This window comes from Gambusia affinis, linkage group LG04 (assembly GCF_019740435.1).
Source record: "Gambusia affinis linkage group LG04, SWU_Gaff_1.0, whole genome shotgun sequence".
Taxonomy (NCBI): Eukaryota; Metazoa; Chordata; class Actinopteri; order Cyprinodontiformes; family Poeciliidae; genus Gambusia; species Gambusia affinis.
Genome location: NC_057871.1, coordinates 11,100,097 through 11,128,002, shown reverse-complemented (window position 1 = coordinate 11,128,002; position 27,906 = coordinate 11,100,097). Strand labels below are relative to the sequence as shown.

General features: G+C 39.3%; 1 protein-coding gene across 23 annotated transcripts in view; it reads right to left on the bottom strand.

Annotated features, from left to right (window-relative positions):
- The window catches only part of LOC122829959 (nuclear factor 1 X-type-like), a 125,519-nt gene extending 98,778 nt beyond the window's left edge, over positions 1-26,741 (bottom strand). For 3 of the 23 annotated variants that reach the window (XM_044114903.1, XM_044114922.1, XM_044114925.1), the window contains exons 1-2: positions 25,188-26,736; positions 13,818-13,901 (exon numbers count right to left, since the gene is read on the bottom strand). In XM_044114903.1, coding sequence (XP_043970838.1) covers positions 13,818-13,901; positions 25,188-25,190 — 87 coding nt within the window. In that variant the 5' untranslated portion in view covers positions 25,191-26,736. Of the gene's footprint in view, positions 1-9,075; positions 11,146-13,817; positions 13,902-25,187 lie in introns of those variants that run through there. The other 20 variants (XM_044114910.1, XM_044114915.1, XM_044114921.1 and 17 more) reach the window with 16 other exon arrangements.
- Positions 26,742-27,906: the final 1,165 nt, after the last annotated feature.

Below are 27,906 nucleotides of genomic sequence, written 5' to 3'. Positions count from 1 at the left end.
CCGTATGAGAGATTCCACATGGCCAGTTAATATTAGCTGAATAAATCAAAAAGTAAATCTGGTCATTAATTTCACTTGCAGTTTCAAGCATCCAACATGCCAAGGTGAGTGAAGAGTATGCATTTCAAATTATCTGTATTTGATTAAGTAGTGTTATCATTGCAACATTTGAGTCAAAGTTTAATGGATCTTGCAACAGTGATGTGCATAACTGGTATATATGGGTGGGACTCAAAAAGACTGAGTGTTTTTAAAGAAGATGAAATAGCGTATCCTATGACTGGGTTTCCAGATTAGCCTTTGGCCAGAAAACTTTCGTGTAAAACAACTGTTACATTGTTTTATTATGTAACTGTCTTATGTGCTTTGCTTGATTAAATAAACTTAAGAAACTAATGCAAAGTAAGGTGAAGACAGTGTATTGTGTACTGTGAGAAAGTACACAATATCTCTCCAACATTTTGAGTCCATAATTTATTTTAAAAGTTTCACAATTGCTAATGAATGGGTAGCACATTGTATGTATCGTAACACTAAGAGTTCAACTGTACTTGAACTCAGGGATGTTTGCTGGCCACATGTGTAAGCTGAGGAAGGCCAGCATTCACTGTGGTTTCATTCAGCATAAACAGGGTCTTCTAGTTTTGCCTTTGTGCATCAGAGCCAGCCTTTTAACACAATAAGACCTACCACCATGAAATGTTAGTTTACAGATGGCCTGATTACTTTAGATTTTTTTTTTTTTTTTTTTTTAGGATCAGTTCTGGTCAGGCTGTCAAATAGGCTGAATGATGAAGCTAGTCCCATATTGTATGTCTGCAGGAGAGTTCTAATTTGACAAATCAAAACAACAGTCATTCATGCTTTTCTCAGTGTTTTACAATTAAAATGCAGAAATAAATGATGTTGACAAGAACAATGAAAGCTGTGATGTGTTATTGCCTGACAGACGTTTTGGGGAAGACTTCTTCCAGAATGAAACCTGCAAGAGTCAGAGTCAGCTTTCTTTGCTGAATCATCTAAATGCTTGTTACAACCAGTTTCCTGAGATTTTTCTACCTTGTACGTAACACATTTATGGAAATGTCTTGGTCGTTTCACCTATTTTAAAAGTGAAGACATCACAGAAAAGGCAGTAGATCTACATCCACTGAGCAAATATGGCCTAAATTTCACACACTGGAGCTACCCTACTCTTTTTAATTGGGCTCTCGTAGCTCGACATAGGGTGTACTTCCTCTAATTAGCTATATCTATAGCGTATGGGAGGGTGATGAAAGCATGCATGTGTAAAATCCTCTTTTGAACAACTGCAAACTAACTAAGAGCTTTAATTTCACGCTAGGCTGCATTGTCCCATTCAGTGGGGTTACCCCCACAAAAAAAGAAGCCTCTGAGAAAATCAAAAAAACGAGTGAAAAACACACCAACGAGTCACTGGGGAGGGGGATGGAGACAGACAAAGAGAGACAAACAACAACAACAACAACTGAAGCTCATCCTTCCACAATGCAGATCTTCACCAACCGTCGCTCCTTCTTTTAAAGGGAGCTAATTGAGGAGGTGGCAGGGGTGGAGGAGGAGGATGAAGATGAAGGGGAGTCTGTCTCAAGTAGCTATGAGAAATGAACTGCAGTTTGTTTGCTCTAGCATATTCCCATCCCTTCATTCTTTATTGACATTCTGTGTTTTCCCACCCTCTCATGGTCTCCTCCACCCCCAAGTGATGTTGAAGCTCTAGTTGCAGAACTCTTTAGCCTTGAAGGGATAGTTCTGGATTTTTCAGGTGAGGTTTTGTTGGAAAGTTGCAAGCTGTCAATATCTTACTTGCAGCAGATAACTCTTGGCATTTTTATTTAGTACAAGTTCAGATTAGTTGGTCCCAAAACAGAAACTAACAGTTGACACACAAGCTTTATCATCTTCAAGCAATTCGAGTCTCAAAAACAACGTTAGCAGTTTGTTAATTGGAGGTTCTATACATAGAAACCAATGAATATTTACACAGGAAATGGAGTTTGATGGTGGTACACCACTAACGATTTTCATGTGTGAAATACGTACTGAGAATGGAACACACAGCTAATAGGCATTTAGCTAACTAGCAAATGTAATTTTACGAATGTTTAAGCAGTCACATTTGAATTTTATTTGCAGAGAAGCCACTAATTACTTATACTGTAAGTGGATATTGGGGACAGTTGCCACCGAAGATCTTCCCACGTGAAACTCATTCCGACAACTAAATGTTTATTCCTGTTAAAATCATATAATTGTAATGAAGTGTAGCAAACAACAAAATGTTTGTTTATTCTACTGTGATATATTTTTAAAGAGGATAAACGTGTGCTTCACGCTTAGCGCCTTTCAAGTTACCTGTTAGTTTTAGATACAAAACGAAAACACAACAGGAAACAGGGGTGCAAAGAGATTTCTTGCCATGAATTCATACAACTTTAAAATGATGCAACACTTTTGGTCCAAATTAAGTCTCTCGTCCAAAAGCGCTATTTAGGTGCTGAATCAGCATTACTTCATCTGATGAAGCGAATGGAAGTCATTATTTTGAGCCTCAGTTAAGACATTCAGCTTGACATTCTGCATTTGTCTGAGAAGCTTACAGGCAACGCACATGGACAGTGTCCAATGGCTGTCTCCACATGCACCCTTTTCAGACATATCTGCAACTTTTTGTTATGTTTTCTCCAGCAAAGCTATATTTATGCTTTTTTTTTTTTTTTTTAAATGCTTTCTTATTCTTATTTTCTGTATTTTATTTCAGTTCAATTCATTTTTTTATAAAGCGCCAATTCATAGCAAATGTAGTCTCAAAGTACTTTACTAAAAATGACATTCTAGTTATCAAACTGTACAGTAAGCTTCGTTAGTTTCTCAGAATAGTTTCAAAACTTTCTCCCTAAGGAAACCCAGCACCAGCTTGCATTAAGGGTTTGATTTGCAGAATTATTTCTCCTGGACGTGCACATAGAAACAGCAGAAAATCGCTTGCATTGTGTTGTTGACTTTACAACAATTCCTCATACCGAGCATGCATGTAGCGACACCAGAGAAGAAAAACTCCCTTTTAACAGGGAAAAACCTCCAGCAGAATCGGCCTCAGTAAAAATTCCATCTGCCACGATCGTTTCCAGTCTTGGAATTGAATGTAACTTTTGGGAGCTACATGCCTTACCTCAGTTGATAAAGTTATTAGAATAAAGACCCTTAAAATCCTGTCTTGTGTCACTCTGATAAGCCTAAAACCAAACATCATCTTGTCTTGCTATTAGAATAGAACATTTCAGCCCAGTGTAAGCTATGCAGATCTGCTCATAAATTTGAAAAGAACCTCACTTCAAAATTTGGAACGATATCTTTAATGTCCTAACTGTGGCGTTCTCAAGATTTAACATAAAAAGCAAACATTAGGTAATTTCATTTTTCTTCTTCTACTGAGCATGGCATGTATGCATGTGGCCAGCTATATCTCAGGCCACCACAAGTCCGCCATCGGGGCTGCCTGTTTCCGCTGGCCACAGATCAGCCGAAACCTAATCCACACTAGCAGGCAAAGGGGGCAAAAGAAGAGGGGGGGGGACAACAATCCAGCCACACGAACACAAGCCCATCCATCCATGGGACAGCCACCTATTACCCTGCAATGCCAACCGCCTCGGTGGAGCATGATGAATCCATTTTCTATGGGCAGTCAGGGAGACTGCACAGATAAGGGATAAGCAGAGAGCCGCAGAGTTGGATTTAGCCAACCTCGGAGGCAGATTCAAACACTTTCACCCAAACACACTCAGGCAGAGGAGGTCCGTCCACACGCTGCAGTAAGGTTTATCTCACAGGCCAGCTTAAAAGCATTTCTTTTCTAGGTACAAATAAAATATGACATGTTTAGTTTGAACAGATTTCAAATATTGAAACTGAGCTTGGGAAGGAGTCAATTCATGACTCGCAAATCAAGATTAGTATTTTTTTTTCTTCTCTTGCAATCAAGCTGTATTTAGTCACTGTTCAGCTAATATTGACACATGTCCTTCCCACTTCGCTGCTCTCTTTTCCTCCATTCCTGCCTACAAGCTCTCGCTGTTGGCCAAAATGGTATAAGGTGGACCTGATCCGCCTCCGGCAGAAAGGATGAATAAGTAAAAAGAACACCGTGTACCCCCGGGTTCTGTGTGCAACCCACCACCTGCCTGTGGGCCTGCAGTCAACAGACCAGTTCCTCCCAGCTTACTGTCCACTAAACCAAAAAGGCTATTCTCCTTCTGCCTGTGCTATTCCTACCAATTTAGAATTAGAGGTGCATGTATGTAACTGTGTGTTTTTGTGTGTGCCGGTGCAAAGTGATGCTGGTGCTGGCCGCTATGTTACCAGATCGTGCAGGCCCACCTCGGCTTACACCAGCACCGGCGCTGTCCATTCCCAGTGAAACCAGAACTGAGGGTTGACGTAGGAGATTCCTTGTCAAAAAACTGAGCCAGGAACATAAAACATATCAAAAGATGTGAATGGTCATACGGTGAGCTCCAGGCCTCAAAAAATTAAGAGCTCTAAAAAAAAAAAAGAAGAAAAAGCTACCCTTTTTCTGCAAATTCGATCAAACACAGCTTGTCACCTACAGACCAACGCAGCAAGTTTATTTTTGTTCAAAATCACTGATCCAGATGAAATCTAGCACCTCTAAAACATCTTGAGACAAGCCGAAGGTGTCGTTCATTTAGTTTTTTTTCTTCATTATTCCCTCCTCCTTCAGATGTGTTTACTTATATTCTGTACAGCAGCAGCAAACATATTTTAGCTATATGTACAAACACTGCATGGATTTCAGGAAGATTTGGCAACAATAAAACACATGGAAATGCTCCGTAAAGAGGACAGACTGCAGGTCTGGCTCACAGATTTTACAGGATCTACGTCTGAATCTGGCAAAGAGCATAGTCCACAATGTTGCATTGTGTAAGTTGATTCGCTTGCTTTTTGCACCTATTGTCATGTCATCAACTAAAATACACCTTGAGCAGAATTAGCGAGTAGGTAAGGGAGTGGGGGGTCTTTAGTGAGTGACACTATCTATTGGCGTATTTGTTTCTCTATGAAACTAATGACAAAAAGATTTAGAGAGCAGGATTTCATAAAATATAACAGTTTTAGAAAAAAAACCTTAATGAGAAATATCTTGCACTGCTTTTTGTATATATAAGATGATAACATCTTAATAGGAACCAGAATCATGTTGATTGCTAACATTACTAAACAGAACACAAATATGAACCTATATTGTGGAAATTTAATTTAAAAACCATAATTAAAGACAACATTCAAGCCCTAAAAAAATAATACAAATGGATACACTTAAAAGAACTCTTTTGCCATATTCCCTTATGCTTTATCCCCAGTAAATGGTGAAAGCAGCAAAAAACACAGAATTGACTATGACATGGTGTTCTAAAAGTGACAGTACGTCAAAAGTAAGTTGGATGGATTTTACAGAAAGAGGTGTGTCTGTAACCTTTAAAAAGTTTGCACTTTTGTGAAATACAACAATGGAAGTAAACAATTCTTTAACGAGCTTGCTGTCTGTACCCAGTTATTTGACAGAAAAAATATGACTAGATAACACCTTTGAAGAAGATACTAAGGTAGATTTGGGGGAATTTATACGTTATAATTCAAATCAACTTTAGATTTTCGCACATCCATGCACAATGTCACACATATGAAAAAAAATATATTATTTTATATTTGAAAGAACGAGCTGTGTCGATTATACTCTATAAAACTTACACATTTTTCTGTTGCTATGACTACCGCAGAGGCTAGTTTTTACCCTCGTTCTTTCAACAGTTTTGCCAAATTGCACAGAGAGAATTTCAAACACTCATTTGATCTCCAAATTTGAAACACTTAGAAGAGGAATACAATCGGACATGAAACGTTTACAGAGAGAATCCGGCGAGCAAATAGGAACTTTTGTGTGCAAACTGCAGTCTCTTGCACATTGTTAAACATCACCGAGTTTGCGGCAGACCTTCAGAAGTTGGTGACGCACGCCAAAACGCGCCCCAGTCCGCATTAAGGGCTTATCTCAACAGGATAAAACGGGATTTAACCGGAGTCTGAAATAATTGATTTCAAAACGCAGCGCATAAAAGTTTTAATTAACGCATTAAAGCTTCATGCAAGTGCACTTCGGTCGCAACGATATGAAACAACGCCATAACCAGCCTCCTGGTGATGTTTGGCGAGAGCGCCTTTTGGCTGCTCGGGGTCCGTCAACCCTGCGTGGCCATTCCAACAAAGCTTTTACCCGCATTAATAATACATGCGTGATTGTTTGCATCAGATTTGAATGTTTTCTTTCTTTTGATTTGTGAATTATTTAGACAACTGCGATCTCCGAGTTCACTTGATGTCGTTGCGCACGACACCATCCGTCATCTGCGAGATGAAGCTGAAGTTCATATTTCTGACTACTGTTTAACTCAATATCATCTAAACGCTTTGGTAAAATTTATCTGTAGCTACTTGATGTCCAGCAGCAGACCCGCAGCAGATCAATATGGACCGCGCGCATATGGCAACACGCGCGTCCGTGCGGTGCGCTCGCGTGAGAGGATCTGCTGCCAATTAATTTTAATTAATGGAAAAAGAAAGAAAGAGGAAACTCGATGCGGACCTCTGTCTCATACCAGCGGGCTCGGAAAATTATCTGCACTAAATATGCAATAGGGCCGCAGGAGTTGTTTTACGGAGCTCATCAAATGAACTCTGTGCATTGATCATGAAAATATCTATTTGACACGCACACAGAGGTCAAGATCAGCCAAGGCGAGAGAGAAAAGACAGTCTGATGATGGCATCAGAGTTTTTTCTAGAAGGAGAATCAGTAGGGATGATAATTTGTGAAAGAGTTTGTGTTTCTGGCCATCTCGGCAGCTCAGAGGGCCCTGAAACAACACGCACGCGGAGAAAGGAATCTTGCCTGGTTTCCACGGACTATTCTGTTTAAGGAAAAGGAATGGCCGTGAATGCCAAACACAGCAAAATATAGCGCATGTGTGTGTGCGTGTGTGTGAGAGAGAGAAAAAGAGAGAGTGTGTGTGTGAGGTTCCGATAGAAATTTCCTATATAGATTTTGTAAAACTACCATAAAGCAAGACGGGGCGACTTGGCAAGCGAGAGGAACGCTGTGGGCCGCGTGACCTCCGTGGATCACAGAAAAATCTTGCACGCATCTGTTTTATAAGGTAATTAGCTGTGATTAGTTTTGTAAAGTCAAAATCAACTCAAGTGATTTTTGAAAAAATAAATAAAAAATAAAATAAAATAAAAAAAGATTAATGATGTAGTTCCTGACAAAGAGTTAAAAAAACAACAACAACAACAACAACCACGCTGTAGGTTAATTATGTTAAACTACTGGTAATCTCCTAAATATAAAACTACAAAAAAAAAAAAAAAAAAAAAAAAAAAATCTAAAAAGTTAAATATGATGCATATTTGGACAATTTGGACAAAGAAACTGCAGTCAGCGGAAGTCGAAGGGAGAAACGCCATGAAGGGCGGCCTGAAGCTGCAGGCTCTCCCGCTGCTGCACTTCTCCTCCGTTAACTCTGCAGTGACTGCACAAGACAAAAGAAGCAAAAGTGCATGAGACAAACACAAATATAGGAGTGTATTTAGCCATGTGCCCGGGTCAGGACTCAAGGCGATGCAAAGAAAATGCAAAAGGTCATCTGCAGCTTGACCTTTGAGTTTGGAAAGTTATGAGCCAGAGCTGTTCCAATTTACAAACAAATTACTGTAAAATTATTATTATTATATGTTTCACTTACTAACACATGCAAAAACACAAAATGAAAAATGTACCAATAAAAGTATTAATTAAAAAAAATAGAAGAAAGAAAAGACGCTACAAGTGAAGAAGTGTGTGTGAAACTAAAGAATAGGGCTGGTAACCTTAGACCTTTTTATATTGTTTCAAATGAACAGTTTGAGTGAAATCTCATAAATGGAAAGAAAATTACAGGGTTTTTCAGGTCATAAAAAAGATAATTGTAGACCGATCACTCTCTACTACTGAGTGCCAACAAAAATGAGGCCAAAAGGTAGAAAAAAAAATCCTAAGTTTCTAGCATTTTATGTGAACACAGGATTGTAAATATATTTAATATGTTTTTTTGTTTTGTTTTGAAATACTTCTTATGCAAATTAATATTTGGTGTGATGATAATAATGTTGCACCTTCAGAATAAAGAAAAGACTTCAGTCTCCTTTATGGAGCCTCTAGTGAAATCACGTATATGAAATCATATAACTAATTAAATCTCGTAGTGACTCTGTTGCTTCTCTGAATAATAACGACGCAGCGTGGAGTCCCCACGCACACACGTGCAAGCTTTTATGCATGAAAAGTAACTGCTGCTCTTTTTTTTAAAAAAAAGTATCCCTTTAGGCAGAACATATTAAAGCTTCAGGGGCCGGGATCGGTGCACTTATACCGTGACCCGAAAAGGCCCCATACAGCCGATCGCATGAGCACGGCGGAGATCTCCCTAAAACAGCCGCAAAGTCAAAAAGTCAAAATAAAACATGTGAGGAAGAACTCAAAGAAAAATATCAGTTTGATATATAATAAAGTCGGTTTTATCCCAGAGGCGTTTGCAGGACACCACCCCCTTCTTCCCCTTTTCCCTCCGACCCCCCATTTAATATAAAATAGATTTGGGAGAAGCGCCATTTTCTCTCCAAACCATGCGCAATGAGACGCGCAAGTATAAGCCCGCTGGAGGAATGCCATGAGATACAACCGAGAAGGAGAGAGAGAGAGAGCCGTACAGGGAAGTTAAACACTACCCGGAGAAAGAGAGCAGCGTTAGGAAGGAGAGAGGGGGTAAAAAGCTCCTTAATGCGCAGCAAATGACAGGCAGCAGCAACACAACACAACACAACACTGTAACCGCACAGTCTACAGTAGGAACAAACCAGAGAGAGGACACCGGAAAACAGCAGCGGAGAGCAGCGCAACGAACGGCAGATTTTCTTCCCTTTTCTCTCTCATACCTGTGTCAAGCAGTAAGGGGAGTACATGGTGGAGCCTAGAGATGAAAACTGGAAAGGTTGATCACAAAGTTGGATGGAGGTTCGCTGCGGTGCCGCATTGCAAAGCCGCTGTGGCTGAGTCCAGGCTGTATAACCCCGCCTCGCTCACAGTGAAAGCTCCTCACTAACTTTAGAGGAAAGTTTTTTTTTTCTCTCCCTCTCTCTGCACCCTCCCTCCCTTGCTCTTTCTCTCTGACTCTCCCCCTCTCTGTCCTTTATACCCGCTCCTCCATTACCTTCACACAAATCTAACTTTCAACATTAAGTTTGTTCCTCTTTAGCGAAGCTTCTGTCCAGGGCCGGTCCGAGGTTGGATGAGGCCCTGAGAATGATTACTGTTTTAATGGGGGCGGGGGGAGAGGGGCACAGAAGAGCTTTGGAAACTTAGGGAGATGTGAGCTTTACAGCGACTCACCAGATGTACTCTGCAGTTTTTATTGTCGGTTTTACATTTTCATGTGCAAAAAATGCACAGCAGGAGAATATTGTGAAGGTTACCAGGGTTCTCTGTGTAATCAGTCCAACATATTTCAGGTATAACTTACCACATAAAAAATTATTTCTTTTCTCTGTACCTATTTGATGTATAACAATATTTGATCAAGATAAAAATCTGTCTTCCTAAAACCAGAAATCTACAAACAGCTACATCTTGTGAGATCACATAACGCAACTGATCGGAGTTCTGTTGAAAAATATCAATTTCTATCAATTCTTTCTTTTCTATTTTCCTCTTTACCCTTAAACTGTTGATCTGAATATCCCCTTAAAGGTATTTAGTTCTGTTTACCAATGGCAGCGACTCAGCTCTTGTTTGTATGGTGATGTCTATAACCCAAACACACACAAAACACAACTGGCATTTTCTGACTGAATTGCTCTGTATAAACACTTTGTTGTTTTTTCTTTTTAATTTTTTTGTGAAGGGATCTTTTATATTAAGTCTACTAATGGCTGCTGATTAACTTAATTCTTGCACCTCTTATGTCACTGACCCAAACTATGCACACAGGAAAATTGTCTTCTTCTTCAGTGAACTTTTAAAAACTTTGTTTCTATTTGAAGCCAGCTGGTAAAATCCATACTTCATTACCCAGCTGTTTTGTAGGTGTAAACTTGTCAGTGAATGAATACAGAACTATTCTTTGAATGAGTTACTGACTTTCTGTCCGTCTGCCTATCAACTAGACTACGACTAAGTTAACAGCTCTTACTTCTTACGCTGTTTAGCACTTTTTCCGAGCTGTGGCTCACACTTCGACTTTCAATCTTTAAAGTTGAGCAGTATTTTTTTTTTCTTTTTTCTTAAAACTGTCTTTAAAAGTTCTTTGACTTTTGTAGTGGCAGATTTGCCTCATGGTGATTTTTTTTATTTTTGTTTTGCACTTTCATATCCTTTGCCGTTACAAAGAATGCAGAAGCAAACCCAGCAGTGACCAAAATAGGCACCAAAAAATGTTTTAAATTTACAGCTCAGATTCTGTGGTCTTTTGTCAGCCCATAATCTACTCCAAGAGGCCCCTGTGTTCTGTGTCCTGAATGTGAAGGTTTGCTATACGTTGAATTTAACGTGTGCAGTGCAGAGTGTTTCTGTATGATGCATTGTCTTAAATGGGGAGGTTTTAGTTTTCAGTTTATGAGGTGTTGCAGTGTGAAGTCCTGTTCCGCAAGAGGATTCTCTTTTGCCTCTCAATTTCAACGTGAGGAGCTCTTCCTCTGAAGAGCATAAATAAAATATTTTATAAGAGATGAGGTATTTACAAAAACACTAACATAACTGGGAACCACCATGAGAAGAAACAAACAAATTTTGCTTTTGTGAAAAGTTCACTTTCAAATCTCTTGGTATTCTTTTTTTGGATTTTAAAGCTTTTCTGCAAACCATAGTTTTATGGTTGACCACAGAGAACAACATGTAATGGTCAGTTTTTATAATTGTTGTAAACTGTTATTTATTCAAGGTAAACCTCCTGCTGTCCCAAAAAAGAAACATGCTTGCATGCAGTCATGCCTCTAGTGACATCACATAAGGCACAAGACAATAAACCAGACATATTGACTACCTCCACTTGTATTTTTCCTATTTTTCTTTTCCATTCACAGGATAATAATTAAATGTCTTCAAGAGTGCATGGCAATAGAGCCATATATATATATATATATATATATATATATATATATATATATATATATATATATATATATATATATAAACATGGCGTATTTTGCCTCTTGTGATGTCACAAGCAAACAGATGAGATCCAGCAGCTTTTTTCTTCGGTGAGCTTTTTTTTTAATAAAATGTTTTACTTTGGAAATTCCCCAGCGAGAATCAAGACCTCATTACTTAGAGACTTTATCATTAATGGACATTTCATAATAAAAACATTTACTATGGTTGATGTCTTTAACTAACTCTATATTATATTCCAGCATTCTTTATACAAATAAAGAGACATAATAACCTGAACTCAGGGAACTTAACCGTTCAAATTGTGAGTCCTATTGTATGGAAGCAAATACACTCTGTTTCTAATCAGGCTTGGCTTTATCCTCGCCCGCTCCCTGCTACTCAGTCTAATCAAACTCATATATGCAGGCAGAGTGCCTGCAATTATACATAAGCCCCTGCTCCATATGTGTGTGTGTGTATCTGTGAGTGCCTAAGTTGGAATACATTTTCTACATGTGCATACGTCTGCGAGTGTGTTTAAGTTGTGTAAAAGGGTGCGGTTTCAGGGGCTGAAGTCACCCTATTGCTCTAATGCCAAGATTTTTTCGGGGGGATACGAAGCTGTGCAGCTTTACGAGACCTCAGCCTATGTACGATACTTAAGAGACACCACAAAAAAAGAAAAACGTGTATCAAGTACAGAACACAAGGTACGCGTACACCCGTGCGTAGCGTTCTTTCATGGGCACAAATATCTGGTGGTTAAAGACGTGTTGGCACAAAACGACAGAAAAAGGAGAAGATTGAGAAGGAACAAAAAAAGAGTAAAATGCAAAATAAATGTGAAAGAAAGTAAAGCATTTGTAGGTGTAGTGTTCCCTTGCCAGAGTCTCTCCTCTTTCCAAACCACACCCCACCACGGCACAGGCCCAAACCAAAAGCCTTTGTGTGTGCTCCCTCATTTTCCCTCTTTTCTCTCTCCGTCTTCCCCTTTCTGCCTTTTCTCTGTGGTTCTTTTTAGTGAGGTTTTTCTCCCTTTTCTGTTTTCTAATCTTTTGCGTCTTTCTCTAGTTGCTTTCTCCATCGAACAAACCGCCCCTTTCAGCTGTCCAACTTTGCCGGCTGTTTGTGTTGTCATCTTGAGTCTGCCATTAAAGTGTCCGTCCCAATAACAAATATACTATTGCAACCACTGGCGCTGCAGAACCTCAGTACTCATGGTTTGGTTTCCAAGTCCCTCCCCGGCCTGTGATCAAACAAGAAGACCTGTCTGTACATCACCTAGAAAAGCGGCTCTAGCGAGCACGGATCTGCTGGTTTCTGAGCCATTAAAGAGCACATGAGAAAACCATATGGGCCTGTCTAAAGTTAGCATGTTGTGGTCTGCAGTTGACACACAGTGCTGCCCATATACTTGATATTTCCCATCGCCTGTGGCTAGGCCATTAAATATTGAAAGTGATGTAGCATACTGATGCAGCCATTAGCATGCTAAATGTGCGAGACAGGTGGTTGAGGTCGCCTTTTCTCAAAAGGCAGGAAATATGTGAGTGGAAAATGTGCGTAACTGTGCCCATTTACTTTGCTGTACAGTGTAAATATTGTTTGGGTAAGCTGTTTATATATGTGTTCTGGGAAGGGGGTCACTCCAAGTCAAATTTATACAGACATACGTGTGCAGCCAGAAAGAAATGGCTCATGGGCTGCGGCGGCTTATAGGAGCGTATGATATCCAGCGTACATCCCAGAGACTGCACGGATCTGTTTCCAATCTGAGCGTGTGCGCGGAGCAATGTGTCACGCCTGCTGCTTTTCATGTGTTTACTGTGTTTAATAGCCACTCGAACGTTATACTCGGACTGGTTTGGATTACTGTGTTTGCATTCAGCGTGGAGAGAGAGCGAGAGAAAAAAACTGTACAGATTTATTTTGCTAGTCTGATGTCATCACGTCTTAATTTTGCCATTAAGAAGAAGAAAAAAAAAAGCGGCACATGTCAGATTAGAGGACACAGGCCAAGTGAGTGGGTTTCCAGCTGTCACATGCTAACCTGATAAGCAGAAGTTTTTTTTACATATGTGTAAAAAAAAAGGGGGGTGGGGGGGACATGCAACGCTTGTTGCACAGAACGTATCCTGCAAAAATAAAAAGTGATGTTTAAACTAGTTTCAAATGTTATTTTTCTCTTTATGCTAAAGATTTGCAGCTTGCCTGTCTGACAATTTGAAGTATAAAAGGTTAAATGTAAGTGTGGAATCGAAATTGTTAGGGTTCAATGGAATGCGTAGGGATTTTACAGTAAAACGAAAGTGATCTGAAGAAAATAATGCCTGGTGGGGAACCTTGAATTTAGTTTGTGAACACATTAGGAGTTTGCCTCCAAAGTTATCTTTCTGCTCTTGTCTAAAATATGTGGTGTAAAAAGTACAGATGACATACAAATTACATATGATTGCTTTGTTATGAACTGAAGTCTTCAAAATTAAATGAATAGAGCATAAAGTATGTGTGTGCTTGGTGGAGTGTATACCCTGTATGTGTCCGACACGAGGAAACATTCGGGCATCCCTGGGCCTCTAGTAGGATCGTCGTTCACCAGGTAAGTGTCAGTAGCCTGAAAAACAAACACAGTGAAATCAGAAGTGAGGGAACTGAAGCATTTCGTGTTCATTGTTCCACCTTTACTTGTTGTTCTTTTCAGGTACAGCAATCACAGTTTAACAGCAATGCATGAAACAGCATTTATTTGTTTTGGACTTTTCTATATCAGCTCGCAATGCCTTTTTACTGTGGTGAAAAGTACTTGTTATAATCTTTTAAGACTTGCAGTGCTTTCTACTTTTATGGGCACTGCTTGTAAATATTTGTATAAAGCCTTAAAATAATGTCACCCTGGAAACAAAAGAACTCCCCACCTTTAATTTGAGGAATTTTATTTCACCAGGGAAATATTTATTACTTAATTTAGTTAATCATTTGTTTGTTTTACCCTTAACAATTCTATGAAAGTATAATAATTAAAGCTTATTTTCTTAGCCTTGTTCTTAATTCCTATGAGTTCAGTAACGTTTAATTACTGATCCACAATGTTTTAATTGACTGAAATATACAAATGCCTGACCACAGAGGACTAATTTTAACAGCCACTATTCGAAATAGGAAACGCAACAGAACATCCCTTTTAAGTCAGGCAGACATTTGAATGGTAGAAAAATATCAACTGAACCGATCCATATCTACAGTCAGAGTCCTGGTGCCATAATTCCTAACAGTTCCAATAAAATTAAATTCCACTGAAGAAATTATTCATTTATATCTTAAAGCTTTAGCTGAGCGTTGACAGAACCTTAATAAGTAAATTGTGACCAAATGTGTGGCAAAGTTGCCCCGAGACTAATTAGTCTTTTAGTCATTCCTCAAAATGGGAAAGACAAGAAAAAATCTGACTGAAGTTCAACAGACACTGGAAAAGACAAGAAAATCTTTGTAGATATATATCTGCATAGATATATATAATGCTCTGCAATCGGTGTGGTCAAATCTTTGACGTTCATTCTGAAAAAGACATTTTCTAAAATATGCTTGCCTCATTATAATAATAGCGAAGATAATAGTTATTCTTTCTCTGGAGGGACTCTACAGCCTCATAAATCCACAGTCTAAATATCAAAGTACATGCATGCATATGTGTGTAGGTGTGCATGCAGGGAGCTTCATTTGTATTCTAAGACAAGCAGGCAGGCGGAGAGGCAGGGTTCTGGCAGGGTCCGGAGCTGTGAAATAGGCTCTCCTTGCAGTTCTGCTGTTGATTGGATCAACCTATCCCCACTCAACTTCGCCAAAGGGAGCCCAAATCCCACAGCCGCTGCGGCGTTCTATGAAATCCTATTTCATTTCACAACTTTAACGGATAAAAAAGCGTGCACACCCACTTGTGCCAGCCCAAGACCCCATGCACCATTCATTTACCGAAGGAGAGCAGAGAAGAAACAGTGTATGTGCCTGTATTGAGATACACACAAATATATACTATTCTGTCCCCCAGACCCCCCACCCACCCGAAATATAATCTCCCATATATGTTTTTTTTTTTCACAAACATGTGCTACTTGCTTTGCACACAAACACACAGCAACACTCGCAAGCTCCCACCAGTGCACACGTGCATGCCACTTACGCAGACACACAGACACAAACCCCATAATAAGAGCCAGACGTTGGCAGACCACACAGCCCTGAGTTGTGGTGAAAACAAAGGCTATTCATATCCTTCGCAATGAGAGGTCTGTACAGCTCACTCTCCATCTCCCCCTCTAACCCGTCTTTTTATTACAGATAATCTGCACTCGCAAACCTCCTATTTTTCTGCAATTGTGCGATTTCTAATCATCTTTATTAGTCCATAAACATGTTTCTTTTTGGGGTTTTTTTTGTTTTCGGTCTGCTTTTATTGCGGAGGCCCTCGGCTCCTTGAGGGGGCAACACAGCGCCTATTGTTGAGTCTCACGATGCTGATGGAGCCAGGAACAGCGTGAGAGAGAGAGGCCTGCTGATAAGGCAGCAAAGCATTGTGGGAGCAGGCCAGTGGAGTTCTTCAGATGCACGTTTACATGCTAATATACAACAGCGTACTCGAGGACAAAAAGCAAACACCTCAAAGTCTGCCAGGATACACATGTGTGTTAATGAAACAATGTATCTGATTGGCTGGTGGTCCCAATAATGGCCTGGTTCCACGGCACCTGTGCGGGGGTCCACACCAGCCTGAGCCTTCTGATAACCAGCAATGCATCAGGTGTGCTGGAGCTTCAGTGATTGGCTGGGAGCAGCCAGAAACAGGGTCAGGTGCATTAGCAGGCCTCCCCTCATTGGTTTGGCTATGCCCAAATAAGCTGCGAGTGGGCAAGAGCTGTTTTCATTGGCCTACAAGTGCCTCATTCTGCTAGTGAATGGGAGTCTGGCCTGATGGCATCAGGACAACTGCGAGTGTGCAAGGAAATCTAATGAAATCTGAGAAATTCTTTGCACCGTAGCCCTACATGTCTGCAGGCTTTAAAAGAACAGTTCAGCAGTTTAACAAATAGTTGTTTAAAAAGGTTATTAATAGCTCCAGCGCTGTATGTAAAGTGAATGTTTTTGTTTAGTACAATTTCAAATTAGTGATTCTGGAAGCTGGAGCTAACGAACAGAGAGGTCAAGACCAAAGTGGACTTCCAACAATCTCAACAGAATCGTACTTATATTTAGAACAAATCAAACATGGTAGTTTATCTGAATGCTATTATATTCATTGGTATGTTTTCATACAATCGCCTTATAGTCACAGAAGCCAATGATTGTCAGCACGAGAAATGGAGGTAGATGAAATATCAACACCAATGATCTTAAGGTGTGAAAACAATTTCAAACAGTGGAACATGTAAAGTGTTTCTGGTCAAACTAACTGAATAACGTAATGGCAAAAAGTGCAAAAATTGAAAAAATTAAAAATGTTCTCTCAGACAAGCTGTTAGCTAGCTAATCATTACTTACAAGTTAAACTCTCAGTGGTTTTTCACTCAGGAAGATTTTTGGTGCTACAATGCCTTCAAACCTCGTTTCACATTTAAATTAACAATGGCTTGTTTGTAAATCTCTATGATTTAATAAATTAAATTTTGCTGAAAATCTGAACCCATGTCTCTCGGCAGAAAACACACTGTACAATAATGGGACATTTCAGGTTAAATCAAGTAAATAAATAAATAAAATCAAGTGCAACTGTGACTACTGTTAAAGGTTATCAAAAAACAAGACAAAAGATTTGAACAAACTTTTGTGAGGTTTTTGAGCAAGATTAGTTTTAAATAGTGGAAGTCTATTTTAGTCAATGCTTGGAGTTGTCAACTGCAATTAAGATACCAACCCCTTATAATCTTTTAACAGAGTATCACAACAAAAATCATGAGCTATCCATTTAACCAGAGTTCACAATCAGCAAGACAAAAAACCCAAAAAGAAGAAGAAAAAAAACAGGTCAATCTGACTTGCAGATCATTTGCTCTCATTTTATATTAACCAACTGACAAAGAGCAGTTTACATGCCCTCTTTATGTCATCAGCCAAAGAAACAGGTGCTGATGAACCTCAATCCCATTGTGCAAGAGCGAATAACACGGAGCTAATGAATAGACTAAGCTCTGTACCTGCCACTGGGGAGGCCAGAACATACTGCCGCCCCTTTGTAGTAAACCTCTCAAAAAAATAAAAAACAACAACAAAAAAAACAAAACTCTAGGGCCCCAAACATTCATTCTCTCTCTCTCCTGCAGCAGTGTATGAATTATATATTGTACTGTATATATAGAGCATATGCCCAGCCCATATGGCCAGCCCAGAGCGAAAAAATCTCAAAGCCCTCCTTAATTAACATTTTAGAGGGAAGATTCGGAGGCGGGAGATTGAGTCAGTGACCTATTTGGAGTCCATCATCGCCCAATGCAAATGTGCTAATTGAGACAGATTTTCCTACTTCGCAAATATGTGGCGTAGAGAGAGGATGCTTTGGAGGATTTCATGTTTTTTTTTGTTTTTTTTTTGTAGTTGTTGTTTTATTCCTTTGAACCATCTGATCTAAGGTAGGGGTATAAGATGTGTTTCTAGCTGAATTTTTTCTGACAAAAGAAGACACTTCTCTTTCACTTTCTCCCCCACCATCTCACTAAGTCCTTCTTGGCCCGCTCTTTACCCGTCTTCCGTCTCCCTCTCTCTTTCTCTGTGGATGTGTTGACGACCATATGGCCAAATTCTTTGGAGGTGAGATCTCCGAAACCTGCTCAGACTCTCGCATCTACATACACACACAGACACTCCCACACACCCACGCACACGCACACGCCTCCACAGAGCTTTGTGTAGGGAAGCCTCTCATGGTGAAATTTGTTCTCAGATGGCTCCATTTTAAAGCACATGAATGGCAACATATCAATGATCCTGCGTTTGCATCTCAGAAACTTGCAGTACTTCTACACCTCACTGTACCTCTGCGATCATCATTTGCAGCTTCTGTCAGCACATCTTTTTAAAATCCAAAATTATTACCGTCCCTTTTTACCTCAGTAAGCGTTTTCACTGTCAAGATGTGGTCGCTGACGTTACCACTGCCAAGTTGAGGACGCAAGATGAAAATTAGGGGTGATGAAGGGGGGAAAAAGAGTGAGAGAAAGAGAGCAAGAGAGAGAGAGAGAGAGAGAGAGTGATGGTCCAGCCAACCTGTGTGAGATGGCAGACACTTCAAAGACTCCAGGCCGCACCGGCGATCTGTTCCACAGTGTCTGAGCACTGTATGAAAGGCAGAAATGGCCGCCGTGTGAGTCTTTGCCAAAGCTACCTCAGGGAGAAATGTTGGAAAAATACAATTTTTCACACAACTATCCTCTGGGAATGGGGAGACTTGATGAAATGGGAAAACAATAGCAGACATAACATGAAAAAAAAAAAAAGTAAGAATAGAAAGAAGGCTGAGCAGAGTGGGGGCTAATTATTTCACTCTTCTTTTCAGTCCTAATAATTTAGCTCGACCAATTGTAGTGCCAAGATGAAGAGTTTAACATTGCATGAGGCTAAACTCTCGTGTTGTGCTCAATGTGCTTGTGGAAAAAAATAGTAGCAGGCTGTTAGGGTTCTTTCATGAATGCCACCCTAAACTGCCTTCTCCTCCTGAGCTTGTATGTACAATAATAGAACAAACTTGATTTCCCCAATAGTACACCAGTTTGCATAAATTATATTTTGGAAGATCTTAGTAATTATGAGTTCAGGTCGGGTTATTAGTGCTAATTTATGAAAAAATGTAATAACAGGTCCAATTCACACAGATATGTATATTCAGATCAACTAAATGATATAAATTGATTCAAATTCAATTACATCTTGAGCAAGTAGAGTAGAGAAGTTATGTTTGCTGCTTAAGATGCTCAACTATCTGCTGCAGGTTTTGAGTGGTGAGATCAAACTCCAAAGAAAGGTTTCTTGCTAAAGAGCTGTTAAAATTTACTTCTTTAAATAAATTAATTTAATAATTCCTAACCAGTTATGGGGATCATTCTACTTGGTTTGCTGCCCATATAAAGTTGCCTGAAATTTAGTAATAATCTTAAATAAATGTAATCAAATTGATAACTTTTGAACTGACAACCATAGCTGATATATTGTAATTAGTTATAATAACAATTTTAGGGTTCAATAGCTCAGCTTGCTAACAAGTTTGACTTCAGCATTAGAGCTGCTGCTAGACCATGTTCAAAGCCGGATACAAATGTTGTTTGATACTTTTCTCCAGAGGATCTGGACTCTCAACTATTGAGAAGGATAACTTACTTAATGTTGAAGTTTTCAGTTTTACCCTTTCACTAATATTTGGCTGTGACGTATGCAATGCGTCAGTTTGAGGCTATGAAGCTTACCAAAAATTACTCTGTAAACAACCGACCCGCCCATTATGAAGAGAAAAGTGCTAAGCTGAACAAGACAGCTGTTAATGCTAATTCCCTATTTTTAAGGGGAAGGAGGGGCAACACTGACTGAACGGCTTCGTTCACTTCCTCGGCTGCCAATGCTAAAACTACAGGCAGACTACAATTCTAAAACACTGCAGAAAATCAACATCATTGTTCCCAACCCCTCCTTCTGTTTGCTGATTGGCCTGGTTGAAATTCTGTTGGAGAAATCTAGCTTAATAGCAAAAATCCCATACGGACCATTGAAGAGAGATGAACATCAAGCAGAATTGTGTAGAAAGCCTAGTTAGCTAATCCAATATACCAAAAAGACAGAAGAAAGAGATGGATGGAGCTGAAAAACTACTTTAAAAAAAACCCTAAAAAGTTAGTGCATGGTGCAGATAAATGCACCAAATTAACAGCCACTTTGGATGCTGGAGGTCAGTGATGTCACAGGATCAAGCAGGCTGACTACAGCAAGTTAGTTGTGCAAGATGGGACTTTTTTGTCCCATCCCAGACTTAGTATGTTTTTTGTTTTTGGATGTGTTCAGGGCACACATTAACGGTGGCCAACCAGCAGTGTTGCACCATATGTGCATAAATAATTAATCTGCTTGATCAATAACAAACATTCCATACTGGTTTTATTGAAAAGGAAAACACACCAAGTCTGTGTCCAAAATTAAAAAGGAAGTATCTCAAAATGCAGACTATTCATCCAGCTGTCCTGTTCTGTTTCTATTTTTTTTCCACCTAAAAAAATACAAATAAAGTAAATAATTCACTTCCTGTGTGGTTAGCATTTTGCTTCAGTTTATTTTGTATCTGTGTACTAAAACTATGAATTCTTTGCAGAAGTGCTATAGTTGATCATTGTTGATGTTAAGTAGTAGACACTGACAGCATCAGCTTTGTTTGTGGGGTTGTAAAAGTGGGACAGGATGATGTCAGTCGGAACAGAAGTGAGGAGCGGATGGATGTAAAGGGCCAAGAGAAAGATAGTAAAAGAGGATCCAGAAGAGAGTTGAATAGGAACCTTTAAAAAAAAATATCAGGTGCAGATGCATTGTGCTGGATTGGTTTGGCAATAAAGCTTTCTTTAAAATTATATGAATCTCTTAAGATTAAAGGATTGTAGTCAAAACTCAGCCATTTAGTGTTGCAGCTAAACTAGCTAAGCCTTGAATTCTTGCTTCAATACACAAATTGTCTCAACCACAAGACTCATGGCGGTTGTTAATTTTTACAGCCTCTTATTGCCAGAGATAGAAAATTAAGTAAGGAGCAGAATCTCCACAATCCATTTTGCAACAATATCTCATTATATGGAGAAACGTGATGCAAAACTCAATACTCAAACTATATACAAAATCTAAATATTTCCTCATTTAAACGAGAAAGGCCTTAACAGCAAAGTGGAAACATCTTAAGGGATGTTTGAACGTCATCTAGAAGAAACAGAACGAGAAGATGAAAAGCCAGGGGGAGATTTATACCTTTCTAAGAAATTGTAATCTATCAGAAGAATATGTTTATATATCTTGTTATACAAAAAAAAAAAAAAAAGTGTTATAACAACACTGCCCCTGAATTTATTCCTAGCTCTGGCAGTTAAATGCTTCTGTAATTTTACAATCCATAGTCATTTTCTGACTGAACCAACTTTGGTTAAATTATAGTCAAAAGGCTTAGGTTTGTAACTAAAAGGAAAGTAGTTAATTTAACCATTTTTAAGCATTGCATCGAAAACTAATGCAGTTAATTGAAATGTAAAAATGGTTAGTATTTAAAACCCTCTAAAATTGCTTATCTTAATCAAAGATTGTCCTAATGAACAAAATGCATTAAGAGTGCTCTGTTTGTGATTTCACAAAGACCATGAAGAGAATTTTATACTGGGTCTTAAACAATCTTTGTTCATGTTAAATTATCATGTTCAGGTTTGGTTAGTTGAGATCAAATGCAACCTGTGAAATTACTCTAGGGATGATAGGAAGTCACAAATCAGATGCAAACATCGGCTGCAGCTGTTGTATGCCAGCTGTAAAATATGACCAGATTTTCTTATTCACTCACTCCTTTGACTGACTGATACCTTTTACGAAGAGGACACATACCGCCCCAGTTAGATTGGCACTCTGGGTGATGAGCCAAATCACCCATTTCAAAAAGCACAACTGGGAGGAGGTGCGAAGTGTATTTTGGGAAGCCTACATGTGGGGCACCGGCATATAAAAACACACGAAGCACGAGGTACAGTGAAGCTGTTTATGTGACAACACTAACAGTCGCCGTCCCAACCTCATTGAAAAAAGCCACTCACCCAAACGGTTCCAGAGAAACTAGAGGAGATACTCACACTGTGACACACTCCAATACTCACTTGTCCTGGCAGCTTGCCTGCCAACTACTGATCTTACTAGACAGGATAGGCTCTGAACTGTGGCTTGTTGACAATACAGCACCAATTGTAACTCTGATCTACCAGGGCAGCGACGTTCCTCTGCTGTACTGTTTGCACCACGCACCTTCTCTGCGGATTATGTTACCAAAATGCCATGGACACCGCTTTTCCTGCATGGATCCTAATCCAATCTTTTTTTTCCCTCTCTCTTAATAGCCAAACCACACTCAGTAAAGAGCTGCACTGCGTTAGTGCATTTAACAATGAGGTTTTGGTTGGTACAATCATCCTTTTGTTTCCCACAAGGAGTGATCCGTGGAGGGATTTTCTTGTGGTTATGGTTTTAATGTGGCAGAGTTTACCACAACGATCAGGCTGTGTAGATTTGTATTACATCATGATGCAAGCGCACTGAATTTAGCAGTGGGTTGAGGTGACTTCAAAACTCTATTAATGCTCTGAAGATCTTTGTAATAAAACAAGAAGATTCACACCCGTCTCCCTGCTTGGCACCATTTACTTTCTTTGCTTTTCTCCTTGACTGACAGGTTGTGCCGTTGGCAGGTTTTCTCTACAACAACCGCAGCGTAACCAACTGTGAAATTATAGGCCAACAATCAAAACAGAACCACGCTTATCATATCAGTGCCAGTTATCAACCATTGTCTACCAGGTCACTTGCGTTGGAGAAATGGTTGGACAGCTGACATTAAAATGACGCATGCCATTTGATATTTGGAGGCCCTGTCTTTGTTGATGTGCTGCTAGGATTAGGGGTTCCTATGGGTGCTAATACACTTTTATTTTATTTATTTATTTATTTAATTGCATGTGATGTCATGAAGTTGTTAATAAACACTGACTTGCACAAATGAGCGTGAATATAATGAGCTTAGAGAGACTCAAATTGCTGCATTTTTCGAATGACCATTGTAAAGCCATGCAAATATTTAAGATTTAATCTAATTCAAGGATTGAATTGGGCGTACACTTTAATATGATGATTTTTAAAATTATGACTATGACTGCTATTGATATTATTATACTGAAAATATTTCTTTTTGAATATTTAATGTAATGCTGACTATTTTATTTATTTATTTAATGTGAAAAAGAGAGAACATAATACTTTCACTTTTTGTAGAAAATGTAAATTATTACTTTCTAACCTTTTCAAATATTACGTCAGTCTTCCTGACAAAAACCTGGACAGGCCACTTTAGGAATACATGTGTAAAATATTGAGTAATGTCTTTGTTTTAACCAGTATTTATCCCAGTAATGCTCTGCAATTTTTTATTTTTAGTTGTTTTTTTTTTTGCACAATAAAGAAAAAAAGTGAAAGAAAACAACCTTTGCCAAATCCATGTTGTAATATTTAATATTTCAAATAGTATGGAAGCTCCAATAAATAAAGAAGTATGAAGTACATTTCCCTGATGGAATCTCTTGAGCTGTTCTTAATGCGAAAGCTTGGTACAGCTTGCATGCTGAAAGAAAAAAAACATGGGTAATAAAAGCAATCTGGTATTTTGCAGCTTATAGTACAGCCATTTTATAAGACGATTTTTATTATTACTATCATGGGATTTATGCATTTAAATGCTGCAGGATTTAGGGAGATAATTCTCTTTTTCAAATCATCCGATTTTCAGATCAATATTAAAGACTAGGGAAATGCCGCGAATCATATTTTCTTTGTGCGACCCTCACTTGACGGTCCTTCAGCGGCATCTCAACTCCACACACCCCCTTCGGTCAACTCGATAAAGTGTGATCAGGAAAGGAGTTAAAGCGCGCACGAATGAAAGCAGGGAAGAGGCGCAGAGTAAAGGCGCAAATGGAGAAGACTGCGGAAATAGGACATGTTAATTATAATGTTAAATGGGATTTTGTGTCAAGTATTGTACAATTTTGGTCAGCTCTGTTTATTCTTTAATTTCTGTTTTATTCCGTCTGATCAGAGGAGAGCAAGAAAAGGCAGCTTCAGTCCATTAAAGCAACCGAATTCACATTTTAAAGCTACCTGGTTGACTCTTCTGAAACGCCAATCAAACTTAATTTACATATCAAAGCTCACTCGTAGTGTGTTTTTTCTATTTGTTTTGCTACTTTATTGAGATTTTATCAAGACAAAAAAAAAATCTACTTTTCACAAAGCAAGCTCCCTCATGCATATGCCTCTGGTGACATCACACATGGCATAAAGCAACTGATGATATTTATTTTAAGAATATCTATCGCTATTTTTGTCCCCTTTTGAATTTAATCAAGATCAATTCTGAAAAGTGTTAACTTGTGTTCAATCTATTGATTACACTCGTTTGTCTTGATTCTTGTGCCTCTTGTGATGTCATCAATATAAACACACACAAAGCAGAATTATAAGCTTTCCCTTTAGGATGCCTTTTAAAAACGTATAATCCTGCAAAGGAAATCCGTACTTTATTACCATGCTGTGTTTTAATTTTAGAGGAAATTTGCTAGTAAAAAAGAAAAGAAAACATAGCCAGAGCCAACCTTTAAAACATTGAATACGTTAAAGACACATTAGTTGAAATTTAAATTTCAGCTAAATCATAACTCTGACGTGAGTTTTACTTTTGTACATTTAAAAGGGACGGTCGTAAGGATGCAAACTGCAGCTGACAGTTAGCAAATCAATGTTAAACATTGATAAGAAATTTGTTAAATAAACGTGAACTCCGCTGATTTGTATTCACCAACACACACTCACAAACAGGCACTCACAAACACAAACCACACACGCCCCCCCCCACCCCCACGCACACACACACACACACACACACACACACACACACACACGCACACGCACACAGGTGCGCCGCAGCTACAGTCAAAATAACACACTGAGGAAAGTTCTGATCTTTCACCATAATGAAATTCAGCTCTGCTCAATCAAACAGAATCCCTGTTTTGTTTACATCCAGCCTTCCATACTTCACCCTATAGAGCCAAACAGAAAGGAACTATTGAGTTTCCACAGCACGTACCATTATAGCGCGGGGAGATCTGCCAACCCTCTCAATGCCCCATTTTCCTTTAAAAGTTCAGCGTCCAAAAAAAAAAAAAAAAAAAAAAAAAAAAGTGAGGGAGAGAGAGCTGAGGGAGGACGACTTCTTCTCTTCACTGTTGCCGGAAGCAAAACAAAAAACGGACCTTTAAACAAGTCGGCCTAAGGCCCAGAAGAAGAAAACAAAAGTGGGTCCACTCTGCAGAAGACTGGTTGAAAAGAGGACAGCAGCAGCTCCGGACCTCCCTCCGTCCTATCGCTGTTTGGTGTCAGATGCACCCATGTCCTGCACGAGGAAGTCGGGGAGACGTGCGCGTCAAAGTCCCGATGAACTTGTCCAGATTGGAAGACGCTTAGACAAAAAACATATCCCGAAATGATCTTAATATTACAACCAATTTAATGGACAGGAGGGGTGACACAAAGTAAGTTTCTCTTCTCTTATGCTTTCATTAAAGAGTCTTTGCAGTCGAGCAGCTTCTGCGTCCAAAACTCGTCCAAAAAGCAGCGCGCCCGATCGCTTTTACCGTCGTATATCTCTCTCTTTCGCTCGCTCGCTCGCTCTCTCTCTCCCTCTCTCTCTCTCTCTCTCTTGATCCACACTCACTCCCACACATGCACATGCACACGAGAGAATATAGATACACACAAACTGAGGAGGGTGGTTGAGGGGAGGGCGGGGGACCCTCACCCTTACCCTCACCGCCTCCTCCTCCTTGAAGCTGACGAGATGAAAGCGCGTGCAGCGTTGCGCTGCGCCGGTAGCGGAATGCTGGCAGAGCAGCGACACGTCGGCCGGTCGGGACCCGGACTGTAGCGGAGATACGTGCGGGGAAAGGGAAGCGCTCCGGCGGCGACCGAACGGCTCACCTCACCGGCGTGCACAATCAGAATCTCACACGGTGGTTTTGTGGATGAGTTGTTCACAGTGAGCCACCTCGAACCGGGGAATTATTGGGTGAATTATTAATAAAGCGAGCGGTGCGCAGGCTGTCGCGGAGAGAGCGCAGCGACCACGGGGGAGCAGCTGGGGCTTTAGGAGCATTAGGAGCACCAGGGGCTAAAATCACGGACTGTAGGAGGAGAAGGGGGGTGGAGGGGATTATTACAGGCTGCACTGGCTCCGGCACATTCCGTCAACACACTTTACTTATCCTGGTCCAACTTAGAGCTGAGCTCAAGCAAAAAGAGGGAAAATATGATCAGAATAAGAATACTCTGCTAATACGCAGTTGCTTTTTGTTTGTTTGTTTGTTTGTTTTTTGTTTTTTTTTTATCGTGGTGTTGGGGGAGCAAAGGGGAGGAGGATACGGGTAGCTCATCAGGTCAAAGACATTCTGATGGGTTGTTAATCAGACTTCTGATTGGGTAATGCTAAGCTGGGGTTTAAGAAGTTTTAGCTCCCTGACACAGATCTGTGCAAGAAACGTCACCAGGAGATTACACGAGTGCAGAGATCAGCTTGGAAGATTTGATTTTTGGGGAAAGAAGTTCGCAGAAACGTAAACATACGAGCAAGCCGCTGAAAAAGAAACAGATGACGAACGACAGTTGTAGAAATACGTTTATAAGCTAAAAAATATATATATATATATATATATATATATATATATATATATATATATATATATATATATATATATATATATATATATATATATATATATAAGAAAAAAACGATTTTAATGCAGAAATAATGGAGGCTTTGCTTCAAACACAATCGTGACCCCCGAAGAGCCCCATGCAAGGATAGACTCCTGTCAAAAAGACAGGGGGCTATCTCAGCATGGGGCCCTTTTTCAAACAAAACCCCCAAAACAATTAAGAAAGTATTTTGATGTGATAAAACACAAACAACTGGACTGAAGTGAATACACAAAGCTTTCTACACTCAAGGATATTTATTTCAGGCTCTTAAAATTTAATGAAAGTGAAGAGAAGAAGTCTTCACACATAAAATAAACATTTGCGTGATGAATGCGGCACCTGCATATTTATTTATTTTTGTTTGTCCGCGTTCATGTGTGTTCATGTGTGTGTGCGTGCGTGGTGTATGTGTAGGTGTGTGTGGGTGTGTGTGCGTGATGACATTCCTGCAACATGGCGAAATATTAATAATTAAGCGGTGACCCCCCCCCACCCCCCCTCACACATTTGGCCCCATGAATTAGTCATCTGTAACTAGGTTTGTTTTCTATTTTAGCCTCGTTTTTTTTTAATTCTTCAGATTTACATGAAACACACATGTGTCTGGGTGAATAACGTGTGTATGCCTGTGTGTTTTGTTACAAATACAATTTTTTTTTTCTTTCTCAAGAAATATAGACTTTACAGTATTTAACATATAACAGTGGAAGGTTGTTGCAGGATTATCTTCAAAACTGTCAATTGATGTAAAATCAAAATAGCAGACTAAATGTACAAATCTATAACTTTCCTTTTATTATCCAACATACATTTAAAACCAGCATTTAATTTATGATAAATAGAACTACTGAAAACCAAACATTAACAACAATGTGAAAATTGTAACATGTTCTCTTTCCTTAAAATGAGCTTCTAGGTCAGACATTTATCAAGACGTTAAAGTAACAAAGAAAACATATATTAAACAAATAAATAAATAAATAAATAAATAAATAAATAAATAAATAAATAAATAAATAAATAAATAAATAAATAAATAAATAGTTGCTAAA